The sequence below is a fragment of the Cimex lectularius genome, unplaced genomic scaffold (genome assembly GCF_000648675.2).
Source record: "Cimex lectularius strain Harlan isolate CLEC.00 unplaced genomic scaffold, Clec_2.1 scaffold31, whole genome shotgun sequence".
NCBI classification, from domain to species: Eukaryota; Metazoa; Arthropoda; class Insecta; order Hemiptera; family Cimicidae; genus Cimex; species Cimex lectularius.
Genome location: NW_019392645.1, coordinates 2,334,937 through 2,351,629, shown reverse-complemented (window position 1 = coordinate 2,351,629; position 16,693 = coordinate 2,334,937). Strand labels below are relative to the sequence as shown.

Here is a 16,693-nt window from a genome sequence, read left to right as displayed (position 1 = left end):
GTGCTGAACACATACGTGGGCTTTTGGCCCAAAAGTGTCAGCCTTGAAATTTCTAAATAAATTATAATGTTTAATGATGGATATAACATAGCTGGTAGTAGTAAGTCAATGGTTGAATGTTCATGTCATCATATAAAAACAGTTGTCCCGCTGGACTGAGGAAGATCCTGTCTTATATGGCAAGGGTTAAAAAAAAAAAAAAAAATTTTATACATAATTTTAATTTGTTCAGTTATGGCCGGTACAAAGTACAGTAACACAAAAGTAATTTACATTTAATACATTTAAAATTTACAGTAGGTTCTGGCTAATGATATTCACAAGTAATTTTTCGAATATTAATAAAATTAGTTGTGATATTATTAACATGAGGTGGTGTGCGAATATTGTCTGTATCACTAATTTATACATATGGCATTTTCATGTACAATGTACAAACGAAACAGTTCTTAACTTTTAACACTACACATTGATAACAAGGGATTCCTACAGTTCGACCTATCAATAGAAAAAAAACCCTAGTTCTAAAAGAAAATAAATAACCAACAATACTAATATATAACTGTATATTCGCAACATAAATGCTTTCAGCCTTGAGAAAATATAAAAATCCAACAAAACAAATTCGCATGTTTTATGTATTCAATGGTGAGCAATTATATACATGGAGTGTGAAGAAAACGGAATATACCTAAACTGACACCAAAGGATACAAGAAATACAAGATGGATTGAATTATTGTTAATAACATTATCAGTAAATGAAACTAATTATATACAATTAAAAAACATTAGGCCAATCAAAATGTAACAGTATTATTTATAATTTTTTTCTTCAGATAATGTATATAAAAAAAAAAATAAATAAATAAAAAGAAATGTCTTCATTGACTAGAATATTAGGGAGGGATTAAAAAAAAAGTAATGCTTACACAAACAAATATACTGATGCACACAACAAGAAAGACCTGAATGATTCGGGATGACCAAGCTTCATTCAAAAATAAACAAATATACTTTTGATTTAGCATAAATAAAATGACACTTTACACCCACGAATAATTGATTTTGCGACTATTATTAGAAGTTAATATAAATGTGATTTTCCAAATTGCAATTATCACTTATTGTACAATCAATAATAATTAATAATAATAATCAATTAGCCTACACCCTATGCATCAACAATTTTTAACAGTGAATTTGCCTTCATAAATCAAATTCTTAATCATAAGATACAACATAAATGAAAAGAATAGTATATAACAATAAAAGTATACTTAATCTTTACTTAGCTCATCTCATTTACTATAAAAAAAAAAAAAAATAATCCATACAATTGTAAGATTTAACTTCAGATATACTCATCTCATAAGAAAATATTGATTGTATTTCCTCTATTATTATAACTTTAATGACAATACAGGATATGAATACAAAAGTTCGATGCTAATATTCGCACACCTTAAAAGAAAACAATTTATAAGCATGAAATGTAGAATAGTAGGTAATGATAACATTTTGCAAAGAATTGCAAATTAAAAAAAGAAAAAGAAAATCAGTGGTCAGTTAAACTGAGATGGAGCCATTTTGTACTACTGAAAAACATCTAATATCTAAAAATATAAGCTGATACAAAATTATAGAATTATAAATTAATCTGTTATTTAATATTAGTACACATATAAATATAGTAGATAGTCAAGTAATGACAATTTGGCAATGCTTTTTGTTTATACAGATGAATAAATAATATAGCATATTTACAAAAATATATAACATAATAGTAAACAGAACTTAATAAATAAGAATTATTATTTTTTATACAATTTATCAAACTATTATAAGCATGTTAATTCAGGTAGTATAATCACAGTATTGAAGATTCATTTATTGATAAATTCTGATAATGGTTGGTCCTCTGGAACTTACTCAGCAGTTCCCAAATAATGACTCAGTGTTGGGTAAGATATGATGGCTAAAGCCAAAAACAACAGCATACAAGGCAATGCAAAAACCAAATTCTGAAAAAAATTAAATAATTATTCAAACGATTAGTTTACTTTGACATAATTTTCATACCCAATATTAAGAATAATGATATGGTATATGACATAGCTTCAAAACAAGTAAAGAAACCAAGCATTAAAAATATATTAAATGTATTATACAATTTTTTAGTGCACCCATTTTCGCATTTAGGAGGAATGAGCTTGCTTAGAATAAGGTTAGCTAGATTTATTGTTATTAGGTAGGGTTAGGGTTAGTTGTTAGGTAGAGTTATTTTATGAAAACCATGGTTCTCGAGAAACAATAATTCTACCTGACCCCATATAACCTAACCATTACCTTAACTAACCCTGCTTAACCTATCAATATTTCTACCTAACTTGACCCTTCTTAAAATAACAATAATTCTTCCTAACTCTACTTAACCAAACAATATTCTACCTAGCCCTAACTTAACCTAACAACAAGTTTACTTTATAGAAGTAGTTAAGGCTGAGTGATATACTTATATAAATTCATTAGATTCACAATTAATCCAATGAATTTGTCTCTCTATTTTAACTATTTCTATAGGTAGAGTTGTTGTAGGTTAAGTTAGGGCTAGGTAAATTATAGTTTGATTAAGTGTAAGTTAACAGTTATTGTTATGTTAGGGACGGATTTTTTTCTTTTTCTTTTATATTCTATTATTAATCTGCATCATGTTATGCAATAAGCAGATAGGCTACCATATACGATAATAAACAACATAACCGTTGTGTTATGCATGAATGTGAGCCACCTATCGGTGACTAACTGCATTTTGAATGTTTGTCTACCAGTTTTTTAGTTCTCTTGTAGCTGAAGTTCAATTCTGCCATTTAAGTCATGTAAGTAGATTCCATTAAAAATAATAACATAAAGGTGAATAACTGAGTATCTGAGGTATATGAATTATCTCTGTTTTTCAAAACAAGTAAATAAATATGTACAACTCACAAAGAAAGATTGGTGGGACAAAGCATCACATTCTAATGAAGTAGATGCCAACTTTTGAGACAGAGCAACACGTTCTTCATTACACTTCATATACTGGGATGCAAGAGTTACCAACTTTTCTTCAAGAGTGGTAACCTGAAAATTACAATAAATTGGAAAAAAAAAACAACTAAGAACTGTAGGCATAATACATTTTGGAAAAAATGTTTTAATACAATACCTTGGCAAACAATTCATCTCTATCAGAAGAAACATTTTGATTGGACTTTATGGCTTGAAACTCAGTTTCGAGAAGTTCCTTTTCGGATGACAGCCGACTGCAATCTTCCTTTAAACTGTAATTATGAAAAATGTATGACAAGATAGGACAATGAGAACTTTTTTAAATTAAATTTTTGCTTAAAAACGTACTTAAGAATTTCCGATTCCATGACTGCTATTTTTTTCTGTGATGAAAGATACTCTTCTTGAACGACATGTAATTCGTCGAGGATTTTATTACTCTCACAGACAGAATCAACATCTGACATGATCATCTTAGCTCGAACATGTGAAGAATCATTTCTGTTTTGTTTGCCAACTTGTTCAATTTCATCTAAAGTTTCTGAAAATCGTATTATTTCTAATTTAGCAACCAATTATTCTTAATGTAAAACTCATCAACATACTTTCTGAATTTTCATTAACTACTTTTCGAGGTCCATCGCCACTTTGAAAGTCCTCCCGTTCTGCCCCTTCCATAAAAATGTACTGATTTTTCAATTTCACCTGCTCTGTCAAAGATTGCGATATAAGGTAACATTCTTCATAATCTTTCTGGGCTTTCTGTAAAATCGGACAAATTTTACACTTACATGTGGTAATCATTATGCTATGTAACTTACTTCCAATTTTTCTTGAGTGATTAGACAACTACCAGATGTTTTACTAAGGCTATCTTTCGCCAGATTTATATCTTCTTTCAATATGCTCATATTATTTTCACATGTACCTTTGCTAGCTTTAGCTTCATAATAAATAGCTAAAAAAATATATGTAACAAAGTTATCTACTTAATCAAGAATTATTAGATTTTAAAAAATCTAAAATAGTTTCTATTGAACCTTTTAATTCTTTAATTTTAGCTTCAAGAGATTCGTCTCGCCCGTTGGTCAACTTTTGGCTCTCTCCTTTTTCATCCATCTGAAATTAATATATTAATACGAGTATAACAACCATAATAAAGATTTAATAAACAATAAAGATTCTTAAAACAATCTCAGACCGATAAAGTTTCTGATGAAAAGCTGTCAGCAGAGCTCCTTACTTGCGCTTCGAGTGATTCAATGCTTGCTTCAACTTTTTTGCACTCATCCTCCACATCTTGTTTTTTCAAAGAATATTCATCGTAGTCATCTATAATTTTTTATAAAGCATTATTGTAAAAAAAGGAAAATGTGTTAATTTTTTTATTTTGGCAAGACAGGAATTATATACAGGGTGAATTGCTACTCGTGCTACAAACTTCTCCAGTAGATTCTTCACCCTAAAATGAACAAAAAAGTTCATATTGTCCATGGTCCGATTCTCAACCATTTCAGAGTAATTTCGCTTTTTATCGATTTTGAAAGATATCACGTCCTGGCGTCGGAAAATCGTGATATCTTTTAATCTAAACATTTCTCTGAAAATCTAATAGCACCGTTGAAATTCCCGTTAATTTTTCAATAAGAAGATGACGGTGGCAAAATGTTTGGGCTAATTTTTTGTGTTTTATTTCAGCCAGAACTACAAAAAGAGTGGAAAATTGTGTAAATCGGAAAGTGTATAAAGTAATCCAGAGTTTCTAATTTTAGTCTCAGAAGGCAGCAAATTTGAGGAAAACTACCTGATTTAATAACGCTTCCAACGCACTCGTCATTTTCTTATTTAGTGGTTGTGAGACCAAGATGTTGATGACAAAAAGAGAAAAAATGGTGGTTCAAGGATTGCTAATGTTTGAGAGTGACTTGCTACTCGTGCTACAAACTTCACCAGTAGATTCTTGACCCTAAAATGAACAAAAAAGTTCATATTGACCATGGTCCGATTCTCAACCATTTCAGAGTAATTTCGCTTTTTATCGATTTTGAAAGATATCACGTCCTGGCGTCGGAAAATCGTGATATCTTTTAATCTAAACATTTCTCTTAAAATCTATAAGCACCGTTGAAATCCCCGTTAATTTTTCAATAAGAAGATGAAGGTGGCAAAACGTTTGGGTCTTTCTTCCTTGACCTTCTAGCTGTTTGTAAACTTCTTAAGCATTACATACTAAATGGGCATTAAATTAAATTAAAAAATTTCAATGGAATTATGATTTTGATTCTCTCTAAAAATTAACGGGGATTTCAACGGTGCTTATAGATTTTAAGAGAAATGTTTAGATTAAAAGATATCACGATTTTCCGACGCCAGGACGTGATATCTTTCAAAATCGATAAAAAGCGAAATTACTCTGAAATGGTTGAGAATCGGACCATGGACAATATGAACTTTTTTGTTCATTTTAGGGTGAAGAATCTACTGGAGAAGTTTGTAGCACGAGTAGCAATTCACCCTGTATACTATCCAACAAATGAGTTTTATGGTTAATAGTAGATGACATAGTAACAATCATAAAAGGAAAATCTGATGACACTCGATTGGTTATACATTCAAACTTGAAACTCCTAGCACCATATGGAGCTGTAGTATGATGGCTAAAAATACTGCATAAGGAGACTAATGTGTCTTAGCAGATAACACACTTACCTGATACAACGCTAGGCGACACTACTCGAATCACCCAATGCAAATTCAAAGTCCATTTTTCCATAAGATTGTATTACCCCCGTGCATATCTGCTTGATTACAAGCAATGCTACCCTACTCTATGCTATGCAATCTCCACTGTCCAGATTTTCAGTGGGTAGCATTGAGGTATAGAAGGAAACAAATAGGCTGACCAACTAACTAAAGGGTCCTTGCATCCATGGGCCACAACTACAAGTTTGAGCAGGAAAAATAGCTTAAGAAAGAAAAATACAAGCACTGGACAAAAAGCACCAGGTATGAGGCAAGCTAAAAAATTTCTAAATTTCTCAAAAAGGGTGAAGAAACACCTCTCTCTCAGCAGGAAAGATTTGAGGAAAACCGTAGGCTTCTATATTGGCCACTTAACTACCATCTAAAAATAATAAGCACAGCAGAGAAATGCCGAATCTGCCAAAAGAAATTAGAGACATCGGCACATCATATCTTTTGTGTGTAAGGCCCACTTTGGGAAGTCAATTCCCATTCCAAAGAGAAGTTTGTAAAGAAGCACTGACAAATGTTTTTACTTTTATGGGAAAAAGTGTACTTTATCACCAGGCCCAGGGACAAATTCTCTCCCTCATGTTTTTTGCCTTTAGATGCCCTGGCTGGACACTCTCGGCATTTATTGGGGAGGTCTTATCAAATGAGTAACAAGCCTCGGTGGATTTCTCATACACTTTCATCCTCCTCATTATGAATGAATGAACTACTCTTCTCTCCCTTCTGTTCACCATCTGGCCTCTCTCTCAAACTTTTGCCAAATTACGACCGTGGTTTCAGAAAAATTACTCATCCACAGGATGCCCTACTTTTATCTACCTCTTACCCACATTATGGCATCCACAATCATTCCCACTTAAGTTAATCATAGAATTGTAAAAAAACCATTACATCAATTTTTATGTATATAACAAAATATCTTCAACTTACCAATAATTTAATGGGTTGAGTTAGATTAGTTAGGGTTAGTGTTATATAGGTTACTTATCTATGCTTCAATTTTTTCCATATAGGGAGAAAATATATGAGTGTTTTAAATATAAAATTCCCTCAGGATGTAATTTTTACTTATACATAATATAGTTAAATAATATTTAAACGTAAACAATGCTGAATTAATTTACCTTGAAGACTATTTATTTGTTGAAGTCGGGCATGCTTTTCTGCTTGAAGCAAGTCTCTTTGTGCTGGAAATTTAATTTTAGTTTTAAATTTTATAATTATATTTTATTTAAAGAAAAACGTATTTAAACTCACCCATAATGAGTTCAAGAACTTCTTTACATTTCCTTTCTTTTTCTAAAGAATTTGTTAACTGTTGCAATTCATCATTGGTGATATTTGATATCCTGTTTTCTTTATTAGTGTCTTCATCGATCTCGATATCACCTGAAATGTAAATTGTATTGTATTATAGTCAGAGTTTGGTAGCATATATACTCACCTATAGACTTGGGCTGGTGTTCAAAAGATGATTTTTCATTATTGACAATCGTCCGGTCAAAACATACTGTGACTTGCTGCTGCTGCCTGGCCAATAACTCTTCCAATTCTTGGTTCCTATTCTCCAATTTGCTAAGCGCCTCGGTGTGTTGCTCTTCAAGCTCCTACAACATTTCAATGTATAATATTTACTTATAAGGTTCGAATGAACATAGGAACATATTACAAAATTATGTCCCCCCCTCATGGTCACAACACTTTAGACCTACACCCTGAGAACACAGGTTTGGTTGATAAAAGGAATGTTGTGGTGTTTGTGAATAGTAAGGTTAGTAACATTGTAAGGAGCTTTGATAATTAATCATAATCAGTAGGTAAGTGAGGATTTTGTTTGGAAGGATTGGATTTCCTAGATAGTCATCCAATTTTTCTTTTAAGTTGTCTTTAAATCTTGTGTTTGGGTACAGTGCTGTCTGCCTTGAATGGAACTTTTGGATGCAAAATCAGAACTGTTAACCAAAGGATTTCCAATCCTTTCAATCTAAAATCCTCAAATCTATTATAAATGCGCCGCAATAGATCCCAAATGCTACCTTCCACAATGCCTTTAAAATCCCATTTATCAAAAATGAATTCCTCAAAAATTTACCAAGTTTCACAATAAACCCTCCCATCACTCAAATAGTTTTGTGTAAGTCTTGTCCAACAGAATCCACCCCTACAATCCCTTAAGGCATCCCAAGGAGTAGGTAGTGAAATTTCACAGTAAAAGGGAATGGGAGAATAATATTGATTATTTGCTCCCCCTCAATATAAATATNTCAATGTATAGAAATTGCAAAATAAAATATATAAGGGCATCAGTGGCCTCAGTAGTATATGTGAGGGGCTCATCACTGTAAAGTAAAGAGCCCTGGTTCCTGCATTAGAACCTGACATGTTAAATTTTTTTTTGATAAACACTCAACGAGGGTTGATATGACTTCTGCTGTTGTGAACTCTCATAAATAAAAAATGTAATACAATATTTAAAAAAAAATTAGAAGCTTTTTATTTTGTTCAATTGTTTACCAAAGAGTCTTAGTTTACTTACATTAATTTCATTTTTTCAAATTCTTAATGACTAATTTTTTGAATCGTTTGTAGCCAAAAAAACAATTTTTGCAATTAAATGTTAATTTTACACTGGTGATAACTGACTTTTGAGAAATTAAGTACATGTGTTTACAGTTCATTTTCTGAAGTGCAAATTTTTTGTAAACAATATATCTTTCAGTATTCACAGAACAAAGAAAATCTTACTTAAACTTTAAGCAAGAACTTAGGAAACTCGTAAGGTTTTTTTCTTCTAAGCAGTTTTGTGTTTAATTTGCTTAAGGTTCTATTAAAAAGTTAAGAATCTTATTTGGTTTTCAATGCTCTTTACATACATAATCAAAATTACAGCAGGATCAACATTGCATGAGATTTCGGGGGATTTTATGGAATAAAGTGAAAGGTCAAAGTAACTTGAAAATTGATGTATCTCGAAGATTTTGGACAATAGGAACTTTTTAGTACAATATAACAAGTAGGATAATCTCCTGAAGAATTGACGTCTGTTCACAGGACACCCTGTACATCAAATATCCATTTAAAAAAAAATAATACGGTTAATTGAAATAACCCATACTTAACAGGCACTTCTCAATAAGACATAACTACTTCTTTCATGCTTTTTACAGAGGGTGCATCCATATCTGGACAAGAAGTAAAAATGGATTGGTTGCAAATAGGTCTGATTTATCTTTGCCACAAACCCAAGATTAAATTAACAGATGGAGTGAGATAGAAAGATAAATTCTACATATATTAAAAATAAATAAATAAAAGCGATCACCTGTAGTTTTGCCACAGATTCATCATTTCGTACCATTTGGGTGCTTAACTTTTGAGCTAAATCTTGTATATGGCAATAGCTTTTGGAAAGTTCCTCTGATAAGTTACTGCACTGTGTTTCCAAATTTATTAAAGACCTGATAAAAAAGAGAGAAAATTAATAAACATAATAAAAGGTATTAATTCCACTAATGATATCTATAATTATTATAAATACCTTTTAACCTCATCACATTTTAATTCAGTATCAAGTTTTTCATCTAAAATCCTTTTCAAGAATAGTTTAGTTGTACTTTGATAATTAGTTTTGTCCTCTTGTAATTTTTGGAGGTCCTCTTTCAATTTGTCCTGGCCAAAAGTCTACAACAAAATATTAATTTATGATGTAAATTGTAGAAATTTAATTAAATCAGACATCGCTTGCCTTTGAATATAACTGGAGCTGATTTTCAAGTGCTTCAACACGTGTTAAAAGGCTGTCTTCTGCTATCAAAGCTTTCCATCCTTGATCGGCAGATTTCCTAATGTTGTTTAAAATTGCTTGAAGTGCTAGCAATTTTGTTTCAAGGAGATGTTCTCGTTGAATTGCATCCTAAAATTTCAAGTTTTTATAAATGTAAAATTATAAAAAATATTTTTTTCCCAAGTAGATTTTCATACCTGCAAGTAATGGTGTAGTTCATACAAATCTTCAACATTTATTAATCTATTTGAAAAGACCACTTCTGTAGTTGACTCACTGCAAAACACATAATAAAATTAAAAACTAACAACTTACATAATTAAATAAAATGGATGCCTGAGCAAAATGAAAATAAAAGAAAACAAACTGCTAGCCATAGAAACCTGTGCACATGAAATAAATGAACAACTCAAGGATGCAATAATAATAATACTTTCAGATAGCCAGGCCTAAGGGCCATCCAAATGAGATCAATGTAAAACTTGTCTAGAACTGCTTTGATATCCTAAAAACCTGGGATCTACAAATAGCCTAATGCTAAGGTCCCAGATCAGAGGAAGCAGATATACTTGATACAAAAGTAACCTAGCAAACATAATAAAAAGCTTGGAAAATTCTCATCTTAAATTTTCAACAATGGCACTCAATATGAGGGATTAAGCGGCGACGAGGTCTCAAGTCCATCGTCTTTCAAGGTGGCATTCATGGGTTCTCAGGAATGGCAGTAGGGTTAGGATGAATAAAAGCTCGGTGTGGAACTTTTGAAAGATGATTAGTTCACATGCAAAAGGAATGTTGAGGCCACTGTCTAGTTAATGTCGTCGTAAGGAGCTTTGACAATTTGTCTGAGGACTTTTGATTGGAAAGACTGGATGAGTGGATATTGGATGGCTTGGATCCACTGTGTATGTCTAAAGTAGTTGCAGTAATGTCTTGTATAGAGTTAGCTTAGTTTTGACTGTCAAAAATAATTTTGGACTTAAGTCTTTGTAGTTTCCCAGTCTGTCTGTTGCCTAGGTAAAATCCGTCAGTAGAACTATCTTAAAAAAAAGAAAAAAAGGAGCATTGTCAGCTTGGCCTCTCCCTGGGAGGTCTTAGTTATCCTAAAAATTTACCTGTGAAGGTCCAGAGGTGTCCAAGCTCACTTCAGCGAATATTTGTTAACATGTTTTATGTTGCACAAAATTGCAAATCCTTTATATACAATGGTAGAAAAAAAATGGTTTACCTCCCTTCCTAAAGGGTGTGCTTTCTGGGGTATGGATATAAATAAGAATAAATCTTTTAGGTCAAAGTGGATGAGGAGACCATCGTCACTAGTAATGTCCCCCACAGAATGAAAAAACACAATAATGACATTTTATACTGTGTCTACATCCTAATGAATTGTTACTTTTGTTTTTAATATGAAAGTAGACGTACTATAAAGAATTGTTCAAGTTATGACATAGTTTAGCGTGTTTCATCATTATATTATTCATTTACATAAAAAGTGACTTACCTTGCTTTTGCTTCTTTACCATCAGGCAAGTAGAGTTTCAAAATTGCTACGATACATCCATGAGTAACTGGAAATACACATTGAAAGTTCAAATAAATCTATCATATTTTTAGCTTAAAACACAGTCTTACAACAACTCACCTTTACGGCTATTTTCTAAGACATCTACGCCAAACTGCACAATGTCGCCAGAGGAGACTTCTCGTGCAGAGCTTTCATCACCTGATTTGCTAAGCCTTTGGTTATTAACAAAAGTTCCATTGCTGCTCTTTGTATCTTGTAAAAAGAACTGCAACACAATTCCAAATAAGTTTCAGATATTCGCTGTTTTCAATTAAGATAAGTTGTACGTGCCTTTCCATTGGCATACCAAATCATGGCATGATTCCTGGATAGGACTTTACAATCAAATAGTGCATTGTTGGGAGCAGGTCGAGTGCGTGCAACGGACCTGCCAATTTTTACAGGCTGCTCGAGATTTAATGTCCTCTCCTGAAATTAATATTATTTAAGCTAAATATATGGTAATTTATACTGTTAAATACTACCTGGAAAGGATGTGAGTTTGGCCTGCATGTCATTATTGCCTTCCCGGCCATGGTAAATTAACAATCAAATTAACATGATTGTTTACTAACTCAGTGGATGAAAGTGAGCCATATAGTTTACTCTGAAATGTCAAAAATAATAAAATCCATTAATTTTTAAATAATAGTAATACAAAATATAGATTAGACACTTTTCATTTTTAAGCAATGCTTTGGTCCTTATCTAGCTGCACTATAAATGTTATAATTTGCATAAACACCATTCCTAATATGTATAATTATTATATAATAAATCCTATTATTGCATTTTTAATCATGCCAAAAGATGATACAACAGTAATAAAACCAACACAAATAATATACCCAGATTATATATTGTATAATTTTTTCTTCTTGTTAAAAGACACAAAATATTTGGTATTAATTGTTACATTTTAGTTTGTTTTTTCTTAAAAAAAATCATCTAAATTTCAATGAATTCTCTTCATCCTAACTAAAAATCATGCATTGTGCATTCCACTTTAGAAAGTATTCAGTATAAATAAATAAAATTGCTTACATGGAGCAAAATCGGTTATGTGCTGATTCAACGATTTGGATTTGCATAAATTGACATCATTCGTGAAAAAAAAAGAAAAAAAAGAAGAAAAAAAAAAAAGAAAGTGCAATCAAGCAAAATAAAATCGGCTAATTTGTAATAAAAATTTAATTATTAAGTTTTTTTTAATTGTACTGGATTTAAATTGTATTGTACAGATTGGATGAACAAGTAAGGCTTCTAAGGTTGGTTGTTGATTATAAGACAAATGTACTACGTGAATCAGTACCCTTCTATCCTGGAGAGTTCAAAAATTAAGAAATTGTTCCATTGATAATTATTTACCATCACAGAGAAATCCTCCATTGTGCTTTTTTTATTATTTACACAATAATTTTTTTTTTACAAACTTGTCGCTTTGTCCTTTGCTGAAAAAGTTCAAGAAAGTGAAATCCCTTCTTGTTTGATCTTTATTTATGTAAGAGCTGTTAATTAAGACTTAATTCAACTTGATTTTTCCCCACATCGGGTTAACAGATACTTCCTAAAATTCTAACCAAACTTTCAATTTTTTTTTTTTGAAAACATTCGAGCATAGCCAATCTTGTAGAATGTCAGTAGATTTTTTTAAATGGTAAATTCAATGAAAATTTCATGTACTCATAAACAAATTTAATCAATGATAAACCATTTTGTCCTACTGCCTGTTGCCTTCTTCCTAATTTTCTTAATCCCTCTCAGAATTTCTCAAGCTTTTGGTCAGATGAATTCGATGTTCCTTTTTAAAAAAGATGGTTCCTACTCACATTAAGTTGTTTCGCAACAATCCGGATTTTGAGCCCTTTAGCTCATCGACAGGTTGAAGGGTTTCCACAAACACGTCTCTCGACATGAATTGCAGAAGTACTTCTGTTTGTGTGCAATATATGCTATAATTAATGGTTTGGTTGCAGAAGATCCAATCCAACCAAAATTTAGATCTGTTTTCGGCACGATTTTTCTTTTTAAACATTCTTGTAAAGGCACTTTTTATTCCCAGTTATCAATCTTTTTAAAAATGGGTTTGCATTCCATTTAAAAAAATTCTTCTTAGTCAACATCTGTTTAGTGATTGGGAGTTTTTGGTGGCCCTGAGAAAGGCCGGTGTTGTTTTTGTAGCGTTGAGATGATGGATCAAAGCTGGGACTGGGACTGTGTGTATGTGCACTGTTGGTAGTGGTCCTTGACCGAGAGAACTGTTGGCTGGAGTCCAGGGGCCATGAGTCAGTTGACTATAAGATTATCTATAAAATACTATATACAGTAAAAGAGCCCTATTTCCTCTAAAAATCATAACAGCGGACTCAAATACTCGCTCCCGTGCTGAAGCACGATTTTCATATCAGGTGACGTAACGCTTTCTATATAGATGTCATTCCTTCAATTAAGTAGGATACCAACCTTTCTCCAAGTGCTTGACAAATATGCGGGCTATGGCTCCAAAGTAATAATTCATGTGTTAACCTCGAATGACCTATTCTTAATCAGTCATCCGGTTGTCCGGCACAAGTACCATTCCCTGTGTAATCCTTGTTCACCTTAAAGCTTCATTGAAGCGAATTCCCAGAAATTGTGTCTGGGTCTGAAGTTGCTCGTATATTCCTCCTGCTGTACCGATGTCTAAGGATCACACCTGCTAAGGGATGGCCAAGTGAGAAACCCCCGCCGTATAGCTGAGGGTAACTTGCTCCCTCCGAAGTTTGAATGGAGCAGTCCCACCTTGCAATACAGTGTGACCAAAGAGCTTGTTCCAAATGTGACAAAGACCATTAGAAGGCCCTGAAGAGCTTATTGAGCCTTCAAAAGTGCGTTTATACATGAATGGAACTCACAGCCAGAGCTCTCAATTGGGCGAATTTCACTCTCGGAGAGCAACTCTCCTTGGTAACTCTCGCGAGTGCACATCACACCGTTTACACACACACACACACACACACACTCTGGACAGTTCTGAGAGTGATTTTTCAACATAAAAAAAAAGAAGCGGAAATGAGAAGAATTATTAGTTTGTGCTTATTGGGAAAAAAAAGAAGAAAAAACTATTCAAAAACAAAAAAGTGGGTAGTATTTGGGGCATGTAGGATGGAAATTGGAACTTGAAGATGCCTAGCAATTCAAGAATTTTTGCAGATTTTGAAGTGTTGAAGTTGTATTGCTGGTAAAATTAGTGGGGCCCATAATTTTTAAAAAAGACTGCAATGGGAGGAGCAATTCTATTCGTGAGCGTCTTATGGTTGACTTACGATTTATTGCAGGGGTCAGACAATTGAAGTCTGTTGCTAAATTCTCCATCACAAGGTTTTTAAGTTGTTTAAGCTCTCAATTACATACAAGAATCCTCGTGGGTTCATTTTTTATTGTATTTGGCGTTTTACTTCCAGCAAATTCAATTTTTTTACAAATAATTGAGTACTCTCCAACAGCGTCGGTAAAACGTTTACACTAGTGAGAAAGATGCAACCATTGCACCTCTCGGAGAATGCTCCCTCTACTTTCGACAAGAACTCTCAGAGACCTTAACACTTGTGAGTTTTACTCTTGAGAGTAAAAAAAAACTCTCATATGCAAACGCACCTGAAAGACATGTTTGTGACGGGCTGAAGGCCAAGCAACCATAAAATAAGGTTAAACACAGCAGCCAAAAGGATATTGTAATGGCCAAAACTTGAATTTGATCACATTCAATAATTGAAGGCCAAATCAAAATTTACGCTTATGAACAGAGCAAACTACCAGTTAGTTTCTTAGTTTTTGAAGTTGAAGGAAGATAGTTTCTTTTGAAGCAGTCTGAGCAGTGATTTTATGTTATTGACAAAAATTGCACTTTCCCCCCTCCCATTTTGAATTAGAAAAACACCTTTACTATTTCATTTTTAGAGTGTGTAAAAAAATATGCCTAAATAAACATTACTCCAAATCAAATAATTGACTGATTTTAGAGCTCAATATTATTTATGTTCTGGGATGTAAGCATGTTTTTAATAGAATTTATTGGGTGGAATAGGATGTCCCTATTTTTTAATGATAGGATGAATATTTTTTGTAAATTTAGGTGTAAATATTTTTTAAAATTATGATTAATTACACATAATAAAGAGTTTTCCATTCCAATAAATTAATTAAGTATAAGAATGTGTTAAAACATACTGACATTGAAAAACTGGTCCTCCTTGATCTCGTCAATTCTGGATCAGCTGATGGCCAATAAAGTTATTCATTCAATTTGCCCTTTGTGATTGTAAAATTTACAAATGATTGTAATTTCTTTCCGTCAACAGGAAATCACGATAATCGACGGTTCGATTATTCCAAGCCACTCGAAACGATAAAAAGTAATAAACAAACAAGAAAAGTTTTTCTCGTCTCGTTTTGAACTCCAGTCGAACGTGAAGGTTCGGGTTTTCGAAGAAGGGTATCGAATTTTTATTACGAATCGGAGGGACGGAAGAAATCCATCGGAAGCGGATTATTAGCGTTATCGAATAAAATTATAATTAAAACAGTTAATTGATTACTTACACATCACACATTCGGACGAAAGAGTCCTTTTCGACGGTCCTTTTGGCATCATCCTTTTTCGAACGAACAGACGACAATTTCATTTCATTTTCGTCGAGCCGGGCTGCTTTTGCTGAATTCGCCGTTGAAAACAGTCGACAAATCCCAAAGGGAATTGGGAAAAAACAAAAGAAAACGGAAGAAAAAAAATAAATAATTCGATCGGTGTGTAATTATTTATCGGCAGTCGGATGGCACGTTACTCCCTCCGGGGTCGAAAGTCAGGGCGGATTCTTCTTTAAAAACAGCCAAATGAAAATCGTCCCAGAGAATTGACTCGATCCGTTGACAGTCAGCTACCGGCCGAAAACAAAATCGGGATTTAAAACTGGACACGGCTCTTTACATAATTTCGACTCGACTGTTCCGATGTTCGTTGTTCCGCAGAAACAGCTGGTTTCTACCAAATCAAAACAGAAGATCAATGTTACCCGGTTCCTGGTTAATTTAACTTTTTCTATTCTTTCTCATTCGAACCTTTTTCTTCTTTTTTTCTCAACAGAAATCAGTTTTAAAACGCGACCGAATATTGCGTTTTGTGGATTACTACTGCAATAATTTAGACTAGCCGAAAATTTCCGTCGACGCGCCCCCCTCCAGGGCGGTGACCAAAGTGGAAGGCTAATCTACATGTTAACAGGTTCCTTGGATTTTCAAACTTATATTTATCTATTTAAAAGGGCAGATGTCAAAAATTTGTTCATATGAACAATTTAAAAACTTATATTTATCTATTTAAAAGGGCAGATGTCAAAAATTTGTTCATATGAACAATTTAAAAACTTAAATTAATTGTAATTAGTTTTGTATTTGAATAATTCAATATGTACACCGGGGCTTCCCAAACTCCAGCATACCCCTCACATTTAAATATTCAAAATTAGATACTGATAGTAACTGTGAATTAAATGTGTATAAATT

At 32.8% G+C, this 16,693-nt stretch overlaps 1 protein-coding gene across 1 annotated transcript; it reads right to left on the bottom strand.

Annotated features, from left to right (window-relative positions):
* Nucleotides 1-204: 204 nt before the first annotated feature.
* LOC106670488 (sarcolemmal membrane-associated protein) lies at nt 205-16,275 on the bottom strand. The gene is made up of 20 exons (XM_024230442.1): nt 15,734-16,275; nt 11,638-11,759; nt 11,444-11,581; nt 11,231-11,378; nt 11,090-11,156; nt 9,786-9,864; nt 9,550-9,717; nt 9,343-9,485; nt 9,127-9,262; nt 7,249-7,411; nt 7,062-7,193; nt 6,929-6,991; nt 4,252-4,382; nt 4,091-4,169; nt 3,872-4,008; nt 3,656-3,812; nt 3,399-3,591; nt 3,208-3,322; nt 2,988-3,122; nt 205-2,023 (listed from the first exon to the last, which is right to left on the bottom strand). The coding sequence occupies exons 2-20, from the start codon at nt 11,686-11,688 to the stop codon at nt 1,928-1,930; spliced, it is 2,331 nt and encodes a 776-aa protein (XP_024086210.1). The 5' UTR covers nt 11,689-11,759; nt 15,734-16,275; the 3' UTR covers nt 205-1,927.
* Nucleotides 16,276-16,693: the final 418 nt, after the last annotated feature.

Excerpts from the sequence above, each read along its gene's own strand:
- LOC106670488 (XM_024230442.1), bottom strand. The coding sequence starts at position 11,688 with ATGGCCGGGAAGGCAATAATGACATGCAGGCCAAACTCACATCCTTTC. Across the intron at positions 11,157-11,230 it reads CTTAGAAAATAGCCGTAAAG|TTACTCATGGATGTATCGTA; the intron begins GTGAGTTGTTGT and ends GTGTATTTCCAG. Across the intron at positions 7,194-7,248 it reads ACACCAGCCCAAGTCTATAG|GTGATATCGAGATCGATGAA; the intron begins GTGAGTATATAT and ends TTTACATTTCAG.